The 18,942-nt window shown below is 48.8% G+C and overlaps 1 protein-coding gene across 1 annotated transcript in view; it reads right to left on the bottom strand.

Moving 5' to 3' along the window:
* The window catches only part of CSMD2 (CUB and Sushi multiple domains 2), a 242,166-nt gene that overhangs the window by 147,081 nt on the left and 76,143 nt on the right, over positions 1-18,942 (bottom strand). Inside the window, exon 6 of the mRNA XM_040085973.1 lies at positions 18,619-18,826. Coding sequence (XP_039941907.1) covers positions 18,619-18,826 — 208 coding nt within the window. The remainder of the gene's footprint in view (positions 1-18,618; positions 18,827-18,942) is intronic.

Raw genomic sequence — 18,942 nt, 5'->3', positions numbered from 1 at the left:
GGACCGGGCCTGAGGAACGGCTCCGAGTTCCCGCAGCTCTACCTGCAAACATCCATTTTTCACAAGTGCACCCCAATAAACTCCCAGTCCGGCCATTCCCACCAGTCCCTTCAGCCGAAACGCCACCTGAGAGGCTGAGGGACAACTCTGCCAGCTCCCAACACACAATAAAATTCCAGTTATCTGCAGCGGGAATTCTTCTAGTGACAGGGAAACAGGAAGGGATGGGAAATGTGTCGTTATCCACCTGGATGTGTTTGCCACTAATGGTGAGGAGACTAGAGATGGAAATAACTGTGAGAGCAAAGCATTAACAAGGAGAAACAACGTTTGGGAGATGCCTTCCAGCAGCAGAGAGGAAACAACGACCCTGGAAGAGCTGCAGGCAGCTGATGGAAGAGGGGGGGAAGTGATAAATATGGATATTATGGGGGGAACGTATCCTGGGGGCCTGGGGTGGGTTCCTTCCTCTGCTTTCCACACTGTAGTTAAAACCTGCAATAAACCAACCGCAGGAAATGGTTTCTCTCAGTATTGGCACAATTTTGGCTCGTTGGGGGCCTCGGCATTCTTTTCATGTGCTTGGAACTAACGTTAATGGCATTGTTACAGACGCAGGAATGTCATTTTTATCATAATGCTGCCTGTCTTGTCACTGCTTGGGGAAAAATGGTTTTAAAACACCTTGGAAATTGCCTGGACAACCTTCCCTTCAGGCCAGCCACATGGATTCACCTGAGGGCTGTCCAGGACGGGATTTGCTGTCCCTGCCCTCTCCATGTGAGGGCTTCAAAGGGGACGAGTTTCAGAGCAGAAGGGAAAAGCCAGGAGTGACAGATCTTTATCCAAAGCCCTCCGAAATCCTTCCCTGCGCCTGAACAGGGGCACAAACACGCAGCTGCCACCACAGGTGTCAGGTCACAGCTGGCACACGTTTAGGACTTCAAAAGTTCAGGTACACAACCCAGAACTTCCTGTACTCCCCCACACCCGAACTAAAAAATCCAAGTATTGAGCACAAATAAATTGCTGCACTCATGGTCCTGTTGAGAGCTGTGCCTGTGCAGAGATCCCCTCTTGTTCTGAGGGTACAATGGCACTTCAGCCCTCCTCCCTCGGCCAGCCCCACTCTCCTCATCCCAGCAATTCTCATTTTTGCGTGCACGAAGATGCTCTCGTGTGGCAGCAACAGCGGGGGAAGCACTGGAGCACTCGTGAGCAGCAGATTTATTTAATACATTTCTCCGCAGCGATGCTCCCACACGTGGCCTCGTCTGTGCTCACGGACACACCGGGACACATCCCACAGCTCGGCACCAAAACAAACCCCCAAAACCAAGCCCTGCAGCTCTGTCTTGAGGCTGCAGGGAGGGTTGGAGCCTTTGGAGGGGCTGCTTTGGGGTCGAGGCTGTGTCAGTGTCCCCGGAGGGTGATGAGAGTCACCCCAGTGACAAGCAAGAAGGGATGGGAGGGGGACCCTTCTTGGCCACCCAAAAACGTTTTTGGGACCACCCCAAAGCAGCCAAACCTGGCAGAAGCCTGCCCTTAACCCCCACTTAGGAACAGATTGATTCTGGATGACTGGGAGGCTTCGCAGGCTCCTTGTCACGCCTTAACTGAGATGTTACAGCTCCAACACCCTTCGGAAAATCAGAGCCTGGAAAGAGTTCTCTGCTCATTAACTGCCTGCCAAAGGATCCCCCTGCTCTCAAGAATCAATAACCTGCTTTTGTTCACAGCTTGATTTTAATGGGACCAAAAAGCCACAAGGCGCTGGGAGCCACCAGGACCGCGGCGAGGGGAGCAGCAGCTCGGCTCTTTGAAGCCCATCGTGCAGGCAGGAAAGGCGCAGACTGAGCATCTCCGAGCTCATCCCCGTCTGCACAACCTGCCCCCCTGGTTAGCTTTGATTTACAGCACAGATCACCGCAGGAGCAAGCTCCTTCCCCCAGCCCAGCCCAGCCCAGGCCGGCCGAGGATGCTCCCAACGCGATTTTCCAGGTTCTCCCACTCCCAGTGGCGGCACGGGTGATGTCCCCTGCCCTGCAGGCCTTGGGGACAGGGAATTCCCAGCCCCAGTTTGAGGGCAGAGAATGGAACGGGTTTTCCAAAGTGCCCCAGCGAACTCCAAACCCATCTGTTGCTTTCAGATTCCCAAAAAAACAAAAAAAAACCCAACCAAACAAAAAAAAACCAAAAACAAACAAACAAAAAAAAAGACCCAGCAGCTGAGTTACCAGAAGTGCAATCGGAGCAGCAGCTTGACAGACCCAGTTTTGGCTTCCCCAGAATTCAGCATTTAGGTTGATAAAATTATGGGTTCGCTGGTGAACCTCCTTGTTCCAATTAAAAGCCACGATGTTGGTTCCAGCTCCCTCAGAACCCCCAAAATTCCATCAGGCAGGGAGAGGAGCAGCGCTCACGGGGAGGGCGTCACACACCCCACACTGTGTCAAATACCCCAGAGCCTGGGCGAGCTTTTTGTGAAAAGTTATTCTATATTAAATATATTTTTTATATATATATATTATATAAAGCATATTATACGGCTCTATAGATATCTACTATATGTATTATGTTGTGTTGATTAGCAGTGCTGTATTAATATCTGATAGCATGGTAAATGTAGTTTTGCGGTTAAAATGTAGTTTTTGTAGTTAAAAATAGAAACTCTGCATGTGGGATGTTTTTTTTAAAGAGGGGAAGGGGGTACTCGCAAGGAGATACCGACCCCAGGAGATGTAAATCTTTCAGGGAAAAAGCATTTATTCCTCCCTTATCAGAAGATACTAACTTCTCCTGAAGACGCTGTAGGGATTAAGGGGAAGAAAGTGACACTGACCAGAGAGAATCCTTTGTTTGAATGGAATTTATGCACCATGTATGAGATGTATGAATATTCAACAGGCGATTGCTTTTAAAAGTTAATCCTCTGTTAACGGGTCCTTTTTCAGAGTTTATTTGCCCGGAAAAGCACCCAGACATCCGTAACTTTGTTTTTATTGTCTCCTATTGTCCTAACCCTAACTGTCCAAATTTGTATTACTCTAACTCTATTACTATTTTTATGACCATTCTATTACTATTAAACTTTTAATTTTTGTGGTTTTTTTTTTTTTTTTTAAACAAGCGATTGGCGTTTTTCACAGTTTTTATGGCCAGGGGTGACCAAACCTGCCGATCCTTGAGGAATCCCTGCCTGCCTTAACCCCGGTGCTGGCTGAGATCCAGCCCTTCCTCCCTGTGATAAACGCCAATCACTTGTTTTAAAATTTTAAAAGTTTAATAGTAAATAAGATGGTTATAAAAATAGAAATTAGAGTAAAAAAATTGAACAGTTTTAGAGTTAGGACAATACAAGACAATAAAAACAAAGTTACAGGTGTCTGGGTGCCTCCCCCGAGCCACAAGCTCTGAAGAAGGACCCCTGTTAACAAAGAATTATCTCTTAAAAGCAATAACCTGTTGAATATTCATATAATTCATACATAATACATAAATTCCATTCTAACTAAGAATTGTCTCTGGTTAGTATCACTTTTTTCCTTTAATCTCTATGGCGTCCACCAGGCTGAGAGAAGCAGGAGGAGTTGGTCTCTTCTGATAAGAAAGTAGTAAATTCTTTCTTCTTTGAAAGATTTACGTTTTCCTGTGGTTGGTACATAAAAACTACATTTTAACTACAAAACTACATTTACCATACTATCAAAATATTGATACCACATTAACAATTAGCACAACATAACACATATAGTAAATATCTTGCGTAGAGCCATATAATATGCACTTTTCACACTCCCGGACACACCAAACTCATCAATCCTCTCCCTGCTCTCCAGACCAAAGCTCTGAGCATCACCACCCGAGCAGAGCAGGGCCCGGGGCTGCTCCATCCCTCCGTGCCAGGTCTCCGACCTTCCAGGGCAACCAAAAGAATTCCCTGGACTCCAACACTTGGCTTTCCCGGGAGGATGAAGAGCTCTCAGCACCCGAGTGCCGAGGCAGCACGACGGGAACTGCATCAGGGCAAAATGTCCTTTTTTAAGACACCCCGCGGCTGACCTTAACACAACGTGAAGTCTTTCCAACTGCAGAAACTCCTGTTATTTCCTGCTTTTTGAAGCTGCTCTCCGCCCGCCCTTTGCTGCTCCGAGCTGCTCTTCCTTCTCCCAGCTCCTCAGAGATCAATCTGCGCCTCCTCCGCTCAGTCTCCTCGGCTGATGTGTCACTGCTCACTCGCCTGTCATTCCCTATTTCCAAGGGTCTGAGCAGGTTAAAAAAAAAAAAAATCCTGAAACGTTCTCCGGCCACAAACGAAGCAGGATTCTGGGAAAGGCAGCAGACAGCCGGGGGTGGGAAAAAAAAATAATGGAAATCCACCTTCACAGCGTGGGGCCGGTGATGTCCTGTGCCTTCGTTAGTGATGGGGAGAGGGGACGGAGCCCTGCACGCAGCACAAACCCCTGGGAGCAGCTGAGGGATGCCATGGGCACATTCCCACCCTGGAAAAAAGGGGGAAAAGGAGCAATCCTGTCCAGTTCAGAGGGAAAACAGGGGAGGAGAGTGGCAGGAGAGTGCCACCTCACAGCACAGCCAGCGGCATCCTGCCAGCCTGGAATTCTGCGGAATTCCACGAGTCCTAGGAGGATCTGAGCATCTTTTTTTTTTTTTTTTTTTTTTTTTTTTTTTTTCCAGGATCTCCCCGCAACAAAAACTCAAAAACTCAAAAACCCCAACTCAAGCCAGGACACCTGACAAGAACCTGCAGGCCGGGAGCAGCCCCGTGCACCGACAACTTTATTCGTGCCGCTGCCTTTAAACCAGAGCCTGGTGCAGCCTCAGAGCAGCCAAATCCGCCAGGAAATTCCCAGAATTCTCCCCAGTTTAGATGAACTCTCTCCCTCTTCGATCGATGAAGTGCCATTAAGAGCCTGCTCATGCTGCTGGTGGTGTTTGAGGAGAGCAGAGCCTGCTCCTGATTTTTTTTTTTTTTTCCCCCTGGGTTGGATTAAATTTGGGTTCAATCCGGCTTTGCTGGGAAGAGTCTTCAAAGCAGCAGCTCTGCAAATTCTGCAATTCCCTTCCTCACCTGCAGGTCCAAGGGGATTTTAAAGCTCCGCCAGGTCAGGTTCTGGTCTTGGATTCCACACTCACTCTGGAATACTTCCCACTGCTTTTGCTGCTCCCTGCTTTGGGATGGCAGGGAAAATATTCAAGGGGAGTAAGAAAGATGAAAATTCACAATTCCAAACGTTTCAGGGTGGTTTATGTTCCAGTCAAGGAAACCTCCAAGCTTCAGGATACAACCAGGAGCCCGGCCAAGGCTTTTACATGCCCAGAGCAGCTCGTTCTGAACATTTTTAGAAGGAAAACCTGAAAAAAATCCAACTTGGAATCTCCTGAACTTCCCACCAGGAAACACCTTGGAGTCAGTGGAGCCTTGCTTGTCATTCCCAGAGATTTGCTGCAGTCTTTCCAAGATTTAGGAAGATGGATTCTTGGCAGTTTGGCAGAAAAAAACCCCCGAAATAAGTTACTTTCCTGGCAACTTGCTCAAATCAGAACTTGCATGAAGGAAGGGGAAAAATGCCAAAAGCAAAGCAAGGCCTGGCATCCCAGCAAATGCAGAATCCGTGAGTTTGTCCCTTTGGACTCAATTAATCCAAATTTACAAAGAATGACACCCATAAAGATGTTAAACATTAACAAAACTTCTGCTAACTCGCTTCAAAATGAATTTTAATTGCAAGCTGTTTGATCCATTGCAAAATTTAATGAGGGTTTTATTCTGCCCACCAAAATTCCGATATATTAATTTCAGGCTAAAAATCTATAGTTCCTTAAAAGCCTGAAAGAGAAAAAAAAAATAATCAATGACAGAATGTTCTAAATGCCAATCATTGAGATTGTTCTGATTTGGAGCAGATATTGAGCACAGCCCCTCCTGCTTCAACATTTCTGCTTTTAAACGGGTTTTTGGGGGAATGTGGCGACACAGATCGTGGAATTGTTAAGGCTGGAAAAGACTTTTAAGATGAAGAAGTGCAGCCATCAGACTCAGGAGCTTTTTCTGTCTTCAGATGGAGACGAGGCTCAAATCAGAGGGTGAAATATCAGAGTTTCAGCAGAGCAGTGAGCTTTTCCTGAGCTTGCCTCAGCCTGTGCACATCGAATAAATGGAGACAGCTGCCCAGCCCTTGGATCAGGAGCCCCTTCCCGAGCACAGCTCACACACAGGGAAATCAGGGGACATTCCCAAATCCCGGGGTTGGGCTGGAACGGGGATCCAGGCAGGGAAATGCAAAGCCCGGGGAGGTTTGACTGGGAACGTCCCAGTTTGCACTGGGACAGCAGAACTGGCAGCACCACCAGCAGGGGTGGGCACCCGGCTGGGCACAGCACACAGAATCCACCTGGATACGGGATCCACCTGGATACAGGATCCACCTGGATACAGGATCCACCTGGATATGGGATCCACCTGGCACAGCTCCCATCTGGCACAGCACCCACCTGGGCACAGGACACAGAATCCACCTGGGCACAGGAGTACACCTGGATACAGGAATACACCTGGATACAGGATCCACCTGGCACAAAAAACTCCTGGCACAGCACCCACCTGGGCATGGAACACAGAATCTACCTGGGCACAGGAATACACCTGAATACAGGATCCACCTGCCCCAGCACCCACCTGGGTACAGCACCCACCTGGCACAGGAACACAGAATCTACCTGGGCACAGCAATACACGATCCACCTGACAGAAAAAACTCCTGGCACAGCACCCACCTGGCACAGGACACAGAATCTACCTAGGCACAGGAGTACACCTGGATACAGGATCCACCTGCCCCAGAACCCTCGTGCCCAGCACCCTCGTGCCCAGCAGCAGCAGCAGGAAATCCAAAGGCCCAGCAGAGACCCCTGAGCATCCCCAGTCCCGTCCCGTCCATCCCAGCCTGGGATCCCTCCCTGGGGCAGGATCAGCATTTCCAGGGCTGGGGGGAGCTGGGAGCAGCTCCTGGCCCCGTTCCCTGTTCCAGCACCCCGCTCCTGCCCCGCTCTCCCAAATCGGCTTTGCCATCTCCAGCCTCCCCCTCACCCATCTCAGAGCAGCTTTGAAGCCTCTTTCAAGATTCCCCTCTCCTTTGATTCACCGGCAGGCTCTGGAAATTCCAGTGTGGCTTTGAACAAATATCCTTTGGTTTTTAAAACTCACATGAAGCACCTGTGACTGGGTAGAAAAAAAATAAAAACAAAACCAAAACCCCCAGATCCTCTCTGAACGCTCCCCTTCCCACCGGGCTGTTTGGAGCACAGGGCACTGCTCCAGGATCAATTTGGGGAATTTATTCTCTGCCATTACAAAGGGAACAACTCGATTTCCAAATTCCTTCGTGCCAACTTCTACCCTCAAGCACTGCTGTTATTTCCCCCCCCCCCCCCCCCCCCCCCCCCCCCCCGCTTTTAAGAACAGCTGACTTATCAAAACCAGGTTTTTCGAAGAGAAAAGCACAAGCTAAGCCACATTATAATAACTGAAGCTATTCATTACCTTTATGCCTTTTCTTTTTTAAGGCAGGTAATTCTGGCTAAAAGAGCTAATTTGAGCTGCTCCATCATTTAAAGGACGATTATAAAATTAATTTAGAAAAGAGTGGGAGAAAGGCAAAGGGGATGAAGGAGAGCAGGAAGGGATGGGTATTCCCCCTGTGCCCCAACTGGGAATTTTCAAAGGAATGGGATTGTTTTAAAAGTGTAGAAAGGGCTGGGCGAGTTTTCAGGTTCTGTGACAGTTTATTGGATTTTCCAGAGAAGCTGTGGATGTTCCAGCCCTGGAACAACCCTTGGAGCAGCCTGGGACAGTGGAAGGTGTCCCTGCCACGGCAGGGGTGGAATGGGATGGGATTTAAGGTCCTTTACATCCCAAACCCCTCCACGATTCTGTGGGAATTCCAGCCAGTAAAGCAATCCATGGACATGAATTGTCAACAGCATTTTGTTTATTCCCAGTCCTCCAATATTTACTGACGCCCTGGGCGTCTTTCTGATCCTCACTCCGAACCCAGCCACCAGAAAGGTCCCTGAGAGGCAAAAACCAACCCAGCCCTGCTGTGAAACAGCCAGAAGTGTCACAGCAGGAGCTGGAGAGATCCCGACCTGCCAGGACAGAGCAGAACTGTGCCAAGGAGCAAAACCTCAGCAATTCCCTGGATCCAGCGCCAGGATCTGCCTCCATCTGGGCTTTGGGCAGCCTGATCCGAGCTCAGACGCTCTCTGAAGTGCCTGCCTGTAACAACCCACGGGACCAGGTTTCAGTCTGGGACACAAAAATGTCCCCGTGCCAAGAGCCAGCAGCGGTGGCAGCTCCCAGGGCAGGGAAACACTGGGTTTGGAAGCTTGAGGAATTCATGATTATCACAGAAATCCCTCCTGTTCCTGCCTGACAGCCCATCCCCAGGGCCAGCTCCAATTCCTTAAGGAAACACCAAGGCCTGGAAAGGAAAATCTTCCCCTGTCCCGAGGACGCTCATCTGGGGTTTCACCCCTCAGAGCTGACCCTGCTCAGGTGAGGCTGCAGTCCCAATCCCGATCCCAATCCCGATCCCAAACTGCTGTTGAGGCAATTCCCTCTCCCTTCAGGAATCCAGCAGCTCCCAGGGATCCAGAATGGAAAACAGACTGTGCACTTCCCTCCTCATCCCACTGATCCCTGCCAGGGCATCTTTCGTTTTTTAAAGCAGCAGCTGCAAAGCAAACAACAGCAACAGGGGGCAATTTTTGCCACGTTCACTGCAAGGTTGGGACTGCAGGACAAGAGGCCCCCAGGCCTGGACTGGAGCTGGAAAATGGAGAAGTTTGGCTAAATTATCAATAGGTAGATGTGGGGTTGTACTCCCGATGTGCCAGGACACAGAGATCCCAGATATTCATGGAGATGTCAAGATGAACGAACGCAGCGGAGTACTGTGAAAACACACCAGGAGTGAGAGATACAACAGCCCAGCTCTGAAAACACATCAAGAGTAACAAATGCCAGCTCTGAAAACACAATTCCAGTTCCAGATTCCTGGAGTTTTTCCACGCTGTGGCCACACTTTGTTCCCTCTGCCCTCTCAGGAGGAGCTGCACGGACGCACACCAGTGTTTGAAACGCTGACATTTTCCTCCTGAGGCCCACACATCCCCCAAAAAACCCCGTTTTAAGGGCAGAGGGATGAATTCAGCACAGAATGGATCCATCAGTGGCGATTCCCAGCTCCGGGGAGGGATGGAAAGCCAGCCCAGGGAAGAGGAACGCGCCGGGATCCGGGGAGCACCCGCATGTGATAAACGCCAATCACTTGTTTTAAAATTTTAAAAGTTTAATAGTAAATAAGATGGTTATAAAAATAGAATTAGAGTAAAAAAATTGAACAGTTTTAGAGTTAGGACAATACAAGACAATAAAAACAAAGTTACAGATGTCTGGGTGCATCTCCCGAGCCACAAGCTCTGAAGAAGGACCCCTGTTAACAAAGAATTATCTCTTAAAAGCAATAGCCTGTTGAATAGTCATATAATTCATACATAATACATAAATTCCATTCTAACCAAGAATTGTCTCTGGTTAGTATCACTTTTTTCCTTTAATCTCCATGGTGTTTACCAGGCTAAGAGAAGCAGGAGGAGTTGGTCTCTTCTGATAAGAAAGTAGTAAATTCTTTCTTCTTTGAAAGATTTACATTTCCCTGTGGTTGGTACATAAAAACTACATTTTAACTACAAAACTACATTTACCATACTATCAAAACATTAATACCACATTAACAATTAGCACAACATAACACATATAGTAAATATCTTGCGTAGAGCCATATAATATGCACTTTTCACACGCAGCAAACCCAGCAGGCAAAGAGCATTTAAACCAGATTTTGTGAGGCGGCCGACATCCGAAAACAAAGCGATCCCATCCTTGAAACAACTTGTAAACAGCAGAAAAACATCCCCGAGTGGGGCCCGCAGAAAGCCCGGCAGGGAGAGGGCTTTGAAAGCTGCCGAGGTGTCAGCGCTGCTCCCTTTGAAGCGGCAGAGAAGGGAGGGCGCAGAACACGAGCGTTATCAGCGCCGGCAGACAGATCCCGACACCGAACCAGCTCCCTGCATCCCCGCGCTAAGCGAGACCTCCCCGCACGGCACAGCGGCCCCGGAGTGACAGGAATCGGCGTCTGAACATGGAAAACCGCACAAAGACAGCTCCTGGAACGCCTCGGAGTGAAGGCACTGATCCTTCCCGCCAGCGTTTGTCCAAATCCTTTTGTAATAGACTATGAACACGAAGAAAAGTTCCAATAGGAATTTATTACATTACAGCAGGCAAAGCAAAGGCAAATACAGCGCTGGACGGCAGGGGAGTCTCGCTCCACCAACTGCCGTGAATTGGTAGATTTTTCAGTCTTGCTTTTATCTTGCTTCTTTCCTCCGATGATGTATGTGTGATGTGTTGCTGGGAGGGTCTCTTTCTGTCCCTCGGTGGTCGCAGAGATGAAGGCTGTAGTTGTAAGCTGGAATTCCTGAAACTTAAAGCTGATTAAGCAAGTAGAGAAGGAATGGGCAAGGGTCTGTTTGCCTATAAGCTTAGACAGTGACATAGTAACTTCCTGTTATCTTGAGTTATTTGATCTCCAGTGAACAAAAAAATAGTTAATGTTTATCACACTTTGCTTTCGCCGGGAGGAATCGGTGCTCGGCCGTGACAGCGTTTTAAAGAGAATCCCAAGTATCCGACTTTTTACAACCCGGAACATCACCCGCGCTTACTTAAAGCCTCCTTCCCCTGCCAAATCTGGGTATTACTCACTGCTTTGCAGTCTATATTTTGGGTCGCATCCTGAAGGAGGCTCCAATATTTTTCTCAGCTTCCAGCCAGGCGTGTCAGACTCAGTCTCAGTCCCAAAAAAAACCCCCTCTTTTTAGATCACAGCTATTGAGGCTTCTCGCAAAAACCTCTTTTTTCTTTTTCTTCAACTCTTCCGACGTGTGTTTGCAGGACAAACACAAAAAGAAATTAAGAATTAATGACCTTCAGGGATATTTTCTTCTTTTTTTTCTCCCTCCACTGTCACAGGCGGCCCTGCCCCTCATTCCCTGGGATTCAGGAGCACGCAGCACTGACATTTCCATGGGGATCTTTGCCCTTGAGGTGACTAAACAACAAAGAAAGGACAAATTGGGATAAAAAAGGGGCAATTAAACCATTGTCAGGGTCGTTTTCGGCCTAAAAGCCTCCCCTTACCGGCCTGATTATTCACTAAAAGCTTTCCACCGTGCAGCAAATGGAATGCATCACGTTAATGCATGGGAAAGTGAGACTGGGGGGAGAGAGGGAACGGGATCCGATCCCGTCGGATGGGATGGAAGGGGGGAGCTCATGGGGCCGATGGCACAGCAGCTTCTCCCTCCCTGCCACGTCCCCGGGCAGGATTTGGGAAGCAGATGCTTCCCAGGAGAAGGAATGGCAGCCAGGAGCAGGGAAGAGCGGATTCTGCTGCTCCACGGCCTCGGGAAGAGCCGAAACCTTCCCTTCCCTCCAGGAATACAGACAAATTATGGAGCTCCTCCAAATCCCATCTGAGCCTTCCTTCCAGCATTCCCGGTTATTTCTGCAGTGCCAGGAGCTCTGGGACAGTGTGGGAGCACGAACCTCTCTGTCCAAAGCATTCCCAATCCTCGAACTTCCCAACAGCAGCGAGGATGCTCAGGGATGGTTGGAATTCCCTTGGGAAGGCATCGGCTCTGCCTCCAGGAATCCAGGGCTCCCTGACCTACAAATTCCTGCTTTTCAGAGAGGAAATCCACGTTCAAATAAGGCCTGGAGGGCAGGAAATCCAAAGGCTGGAAGTTCCCCACCGGGTCTCCCAGGAACTGGAATTGCTCTGGTTCCAACTTCTCCAGAATGTTCTCCGCAGGGAATGCACCTTCCAAGGGAAAAGGGGATTTTTTTTTTGCAGGAAGACCATTTCCCACTGAAGCAAAGTTTTAGGGCTTTGAAGCCTTTGTGGGATTCGTTTCCAATTAAAAGCACATAAAGCGATGGAATTAAATAAGGAAGTCGATTCTGCAGATCCCAAAGAAGATGTAGCTGACATTTAAATAGGGATTTCAAAAGCCACTTCATCCACGTCTCCCAGCCCTATGGAAAACACTTCCTATGGAAGAAAAACATCTGAATATTCCAGATAAAGCACCCAGGAGTTCCTGCAATAATGAAGCTCCAATCATTGCACAGGGAAAGGAAACTTTTCCCATTTTCCTGGGTTTTAAGTGGTGATGAAAGAAGTTCTTTCAAGAACACACAAAAACCTTCCCAGCTCCAGCCTCGTGCTCGCCCAGGGCAGGATAATTCTTGTCAACTCGCAAATAAAAGCAATTACAGCCTGGAAAAAAATTCTGCCAGAGAGTGGCAAGTGTGAGATGAGAATCATTGGGAAGCAATCTGCTTTTCAGAATCCCTGCGAGGAACAGCAGCTGCTGGGGGGACAGAGAGGGGCCATCCTCGGATGGAACGATTCATCGGCCTTAAAGAATGTTTAAAAAAGTGTTTTTTTGAAAAAATGGCACCATCAGATGTCCCTGTGCTTCACAGGTGTTTGAGCTCCAATTTCTAAATCTTTGCCGTTTGTCAGGAGTGTGAATTCCTAAAGGCCGGGAACCCACCTTTTAGGCTGTGCTTGCTCTGAGGGAATCCTTCTAGAAAAAAAGTTCCTGCAGAATTTTCAGAGCGAGAAGGAAAGAGGAGACTGCCTGATGTAGCAAAGCATCCTCCAGAAACACTGCCCAAGGTGACACCGAGCTCCAGCTACGCCTCAGTCGCTTACGCTAGCTGGAAAGTGCCAGGGAAAGTCTGCAGGATCCTGCAGGGTGTCAGGAAAATTAATCCACAAACACCAGGGGTTTGTGTCCAAAAAGGTGACAGAGGAGTCCTTTTACTTGATTCCAATAAAGGGAGAGGCCATGGGGCATTTCCCCTGGGGTCTCTCAGTTTTTTGGAGGATGCAGCCTCCTTTTTATCCCAATTTCCCGGCCGCATTTCCCTCTCTCTTTTCCCATTGGCTGAGGGACTTGAGAGGCACAGACTTCCCGAAATGCCTCAGATTCCCCTTTTAATGTATAACCCCCTTAATTTTTAATTTTTATGGGATTTATGGGTTCTTCCCCATTGTTGCTTTCATCTTTCAATATTCAATTTCATTTATAAACAAACCTACAGTTTGTTAGTAAAGGCAAATTTCTTCTTTTCCATCCATCAATCAGTGGAATCCTTCCCGTTGTTTCTCTCGTCTCTCAGCGCTGGTTTTATCCACCAGCAGACCCAGGGCTCGTTTGTAGAGACAAATCCTGTCATTCCTCTCAAGGGTTATCCCAGAAAAGCTGCACGGGGAGCAGCAGGGGCAGCACAGGGAACACATCCCAACACACCAAATCCCGGCTCTGGAGCCAGAGCCCTTCACGGACTTCAGAGGCAGCTCCGAGATGAAAACGGGGAGCTGAAAGCACGGCAGGATCAGAAGCTGCTTTGATGTAAAGGGAAGGGGCTGGTTCATCAGGAGCCCACGCTGAGGAGCTTCACCACCACCCACCACGAAGCTGTGACCTCCGGAGCCCGCAGCTCTGAGAGCACCGGGAGCGCGGGGAGAGAGGGGCTGGCCGGAGGAATCCCGGAGCTTTCATGAATTTTGGGAGACACTCAGGAGATGGGCTCGGGTGGTGGGGAGGGAGCTGCACGTCGTGATGGGAAAAGGAGCTTGAGAGGAGCTGCTGGAATGACGATGGCTCCTTCAAAAATGTTCCCTCAACTCGGCTCTCTGCAGGAACAGCGAAATCGGAGAGCGTGGAAACGAGGGGATTTCAGGAATGGTGCTCCAGAAAGGGCTGATGGCTCCAAGGAGTCTCAGGAACATGGAAATGAGAGAGAATTTCAGGAATGCTGCTCCAGAAAGGGCTGATGGCTCCAAGGAGTCTCAGGAACATGGAAATGAGAGAGAATTTCAGGAATGTTCCTCCAGAAAGGGCTGATGGCTCCAAGGAGTCTCAGGATCATGGAAATGAGAGAGAATTTCAGGAATGCTGCTCCAAAAAGGGCTGATGGATCCAAGGAATCTCAGCAAATGAGAACCTCAAAAATGCTGTTCCAGAAAGGGCTGATAGCTCCAAAGGGTCTCAAGAAAGAAGAGAACTTCACTCCATAGAGGGCTGATGGCCCCAAGGGATCCCCTGGGCTCAGCTCCAGAAAAAAACCCATAAAATCAACCAGAGGAACTTGGAATTCCAAGGTTTTTGGTTGTCCCAGGCTCACTTGGTGCACGGGAGTTTCTGTTTTCACCCAACATCTGGAGCACACCGAGGTGCCTGTGCCACCTTCACATCTGGCACAGCCGTGCAATAATTCACCTGCACGTGTTGGGGCAGGTTCCTTTTCCAGGAAACCACGGGGAGAGGCCGAAAGGAATTCTACACAAATGAAGCAGGGGGGGGAAAAAAAAAGAAAAGCAGAGGGGAAAAGATTTTGTGCAAGGGAGGAAAATGCAGCGCCCAGGCTGGAGAGGCAAAATGAAGAGGAGGCACTGAGGGGGAGGAACTGAGCTCAGACAGGAATAAACTCCCTGGATCTGGCCGCTCCTCACTTGCAGCCCTGCTTCTCCCACCACATCCCCTTGGGATTACCGAGAGAAAATCCAGGAGCAGAAACCGGTTCCCGGGGGGAATGACAAGGGAAGGCTCAAGGAGTGGGAGGCACTCGGGGCAATGTGACAGCTGATGCAACCTTCCTAAAAATAAACCCAAAAAGGCTCGGAGCGTTCTGTGCTCTAAAGCCCACGACACCGGGATAAAGCAGCAACAGCAGCACAATTCCCAACGAAAATCCAAGTCCCTCCCACCCACGCAAACACAACATGGGTGTAAAAGATCTGGAAAACCTCGTTATCAAAGCCACCATCTCCATCCCTGAAAGTAAAATTTCACACCTAAATTTTCCAATCAGGAACATCTCCAGAACACCCCAGCCAGTCTCTGTCAGAGACGCATTTTGGGGTGCTCTGGGTGCTCAGTCTGACAGGTTTTTGGGGTGTGAGGCTCTGAGCAGATGCCACGGACCAGGGACAATCAGCAGCAATCCCCAACAGCCTCAGCACCGGGAATTCCCAGCTCCAGCTGTCTGGCACAAAGCACACCATCAGGCCCTGGAAGGACTCAAGCCACTCTGGGGGATTTTCCTCTTTTCCACGGATTTAGAGGAAGGAGTTGCACTCATCCTGCACTGAGACCTGTCAGGGACAAAGTGAAGGGAAGAGAACCCCGAAGTCTGGAAACCAAGGGTACATTCCACACGCTGGGGACGGGGCAGGATCACACCTGAAGGAGAACAGGGGCAGCTCCTGCCCTGCTTCCCAGACCCCGCTTTGCCCATCCCGACCCCACCCTGCTCCTTCTCCCTCCTGCTCCCAGCCCAGCGGGATTTTATTTCTCACCTGCCAAGGCTCAAGGTCTCAAGGAGAGAGCGGCTGAAAAGAGCTGTAAATGTGTGAATTTTACGGACCTGTCTCACACTGCTCTGCCTGGCACAGCCCCTTCCCTCGGAATCCTTCCTGCAGGATTCACATCCAACAGGTTGGGGAGCAAAGGAAACCCAGCTCAGGACCCCTCAGGTTGTGGCATCGATGTGAAGGCACTTAAAGCAAGCTGACTTATTAAAAAAAAAAAAAAAAAAAAAAATTAAAAAAAGCAAAAAACTCCCCCCCAGAATTCCATTTTTAAAGCCGGGAGGGTGAATGATAATGCAGGTTTTTCTCAGAGCAGGTCGAGTCAAGGTCACTTGGAGTGCCGAGTTAATGGGCTCGTAAATATCATCATTAGGTGCCATTCCAAAGCTTGGAAACACACAGGAATGATCCTCCCGATGAAATTGGATTTTGTTTATTTGTGCCCAGCTCCGGCCGTGACTAAAACCCCTCAGAATGCTTGGAAAATGAAATATCTGAAATATTCAGCTGTGAGAGGCTTGGAGAGAATAGGCTGCAAGTCTCTCTGCCCTATTACCAATAATTAAAACTCGTTTTTTCATAAGCAGAAGGGGGAAAAAGGGGTTTGAGCTCTCTTTTCCTGCTGAATCACATCAGCATGGTTAAAGACCAGATAGGAGCGCCAGGTTTTTTTTTTTCCCCCTACGGGCAAAAATTATTGAGAACTGACTCATCTGAATTTAATTACCGGGCCAGCGCTGGCGAGATGAAATTCCAAACAAGACTTCTTTGCAATTCCTCTTGTGGGACTTCAGAAGTTTCCGTCAGGAATGCAGAATGAGATCCCCTGGAATGGGCTGAGGGATGTGGGTGTGGAATTCAGGGATGTGGAATTCAGGGGTGTGGAATTCGGGGATGTGGAATTCAGGGATGTGGAATTTGGGGATGTGGAATTCGGGGATGTGGAATTCAGGAGTGTGGAATTCAGGGATGTGGAATTCAGGGATGTGGAATTCAAGGACCGTAGAATTCAGGGGTGTGGAATTCAGGGGCGTGGAATTTGGGGATGCACCTCAAAAAGCAGCAGCAGCAGCTTCTGCCAGGGGGGAATTCCTGCTGGTGGGGCCAGGGGATCCCAAAAAGGGCTGAGCTCATCCCAGGAAATGCTGGGAGGAAAGGCAGAGTCAGGGATGCAGCACATGCACACCTGGAGGGGCGGCAGGGATGCAAACCCATCATTTTTCCCTCCAACAAGCCCCAAAGTGACACCTGCAGAGCTTAAACCAGGCTTTAATCTCGGTTTTAAGGACTGCGTGTGCACTAGAGGCTCAGCTCAAAGCCAGGCTTACATTCCCCACAGCTGGCATTTTTTAAAGTTTTTTTTCCCCTGCTGTATCTATGAGGAGTTTATTAATTTTATTTTATTTTATTTTATTTTATTTTATTTTATTTTATTTTATTTTATTTTTACCTTATTTTATCTTATTTTTACCTTATTTTATTTTATTTTATTCGATTTTATTTTATATATATATATATATATATATTTTTTTTTTTTTTTTCCCCAGCAGGTTCCCTCTGCCAGGCTTTGTTTTATTTTTGACGTGACAAGACACAGCTCTGCTCTGGCAACACCTCCAGGCTGAATAATGTTTCTTAACCAACTCCATCCATCTTCCCAGCCAGCACAGCTCAGTGCCTACGAACCAACACTGCCCTAAAATATTAATGCATTCTAATAAAACCAGCCTGGGCTTTTTTTTTTTTTTTTTTTTTCATCAAACAGCAACATCTAATTTTCCAAGGGGGCCTGGGAACGGTAAACAATTGGTATGTGGTAAATGGCAACTTCCCTCCCATCAATACAACCCTAAACGCTCCAATCCTGTTCCCTCAGAACTGCCAGCCACGATCAATCACTCAAATAAATGGGATTTGCAACAGGATCCTCGCAAATAATCACAATTTAACTCGCCGCTGATAATCCCAGGCAACACCTGATCGTTTCAAGCGCTTCGTTCTTCACTTCCAGAGGGATGTTGGGTTTAAATCCAACTGCTGCCTGTGACCGTGATACGCAAAGCAATCACACGAGACGAGAGATTTCGCAGGGCAGAGAGTTCCTCCGAGCGAGCTCAAGGCTGAGCCGAGGCGGAGAACCAGGCGGAGAGCCCTCTGCCTGTTTAGTTCTTACTTTTTATACATTTGTGGGTCTGGCTGTGGATTGGCTTTTGGAGTTTTCACCCCTTAGCCGAATGGCCAGACCAGCTGTCAGTTACAATTGTTTTCAGGTTAGAAACATGCAAACAAAGGACAGAGAATGAAAAACAAAGGATTTGTTTATGTTACATCTGTGAGAAAAAGTGAAAACTGCTCCTAATATTGTGCAGTAGCTAAAAGGTCTGACTCCATTTTATGAACAATCAAAAGGCTTTAAAAAACTCAGAAAAACCAGGGTGACAGCTGCCAGCCAGGATTTTTAACCCTTTGCTGAGGGCAGTTGATCACTGCGTCCTTTGCTATAAAACCAACAGCAGGAACACATCAAATTCCCTCCGCAGCTCCTTGTTTCCCCCGCCTTCAGACCGCTGGGGAAGCTCCTGAATATTGGAAATATTGGCCTTTATCCCAAATCAAAGCAGCATTTCTGAGCGCATTTTCCAGGCAGCCCCTGGGATGAGAGGGAGGGGTTGGAATTCTGCCTCCTGTCCCAGGGACAAGTGGTGAAACCTTTCCTAAAGTTCATCAACTTCGCAAGAGGTTCAGCAATAATCAGGATTTTTAGCAAAACCAAGGCGTGGCTGTGGCAGGGTTTGAAGGGTTCTCAGAGGCTGGGTGATTTTGTTTGGGTTTTTTTTTTTTTATTCTTTCTTCTCCTGCCCGGCCACACCACGGACCCTCATCGCAGACAACGGGATTCACGGCAGCCAACGCTCACCGCGGAGTTTGCCGAGCAAACCCCACATTTCAGAGGGAAATTCCTGGGAATAACTGGGAATTTCCCCCTCCTTCAGGCCCAGTCTGCTCACTCTGACCACGCTGTGAAGCTTGGCTCTGCCCACACCGCCCACGAGCATCCTCCAAGGAATTAACACCGGCGGGAACCTACCAGAGCGAGGATCCCTCCGTGCCGGCAACTTCCAGGACATCGTATCCATCCTCCAGCTGGAAATCCATGAAAACCAGGGCGATGGTGTCCCCAGGCTCGGCCAGGATGGTCCAGGTGCAGTCTGCATTGTTGCCGTACTCCAGCGGGAAGTGGGGGCTGGAGATGATCCCGCTCTGGCCCCGCAGCGTCCCTCCGCAGGCGTCGTCGGCTGCAACACAAGGCCGGGGGTGAAGCCCTGGGCTGCCCAAAATCCAGCCCAAAGCCGGAGCCAAACCCCGCTGTTTGGTCAGGGAGGGGTTCCCTGCCTGCTCCTAAGGAGGGATA

The sequence above is a fragment of the Hirundo rustica genome, chromosome 25 (genome assembly GCF_015227805.2).
Source record: "Hirundo rustica isolate bHirRus1 chromosome 25, bHirRus1.pri.v3, whole genome shotgun sequence".
In the NCBI taxonomy this organism is placed as follows: domain Eukaryota; kingdom Metazoa; phylum Chordata; class Aves; order Passeriformes; family Hirundinidae; genus Hirundo; species Hirundo rustica.
This window is presented reverse-complemented; position numbering and strand designations above follow the sequence as displayed.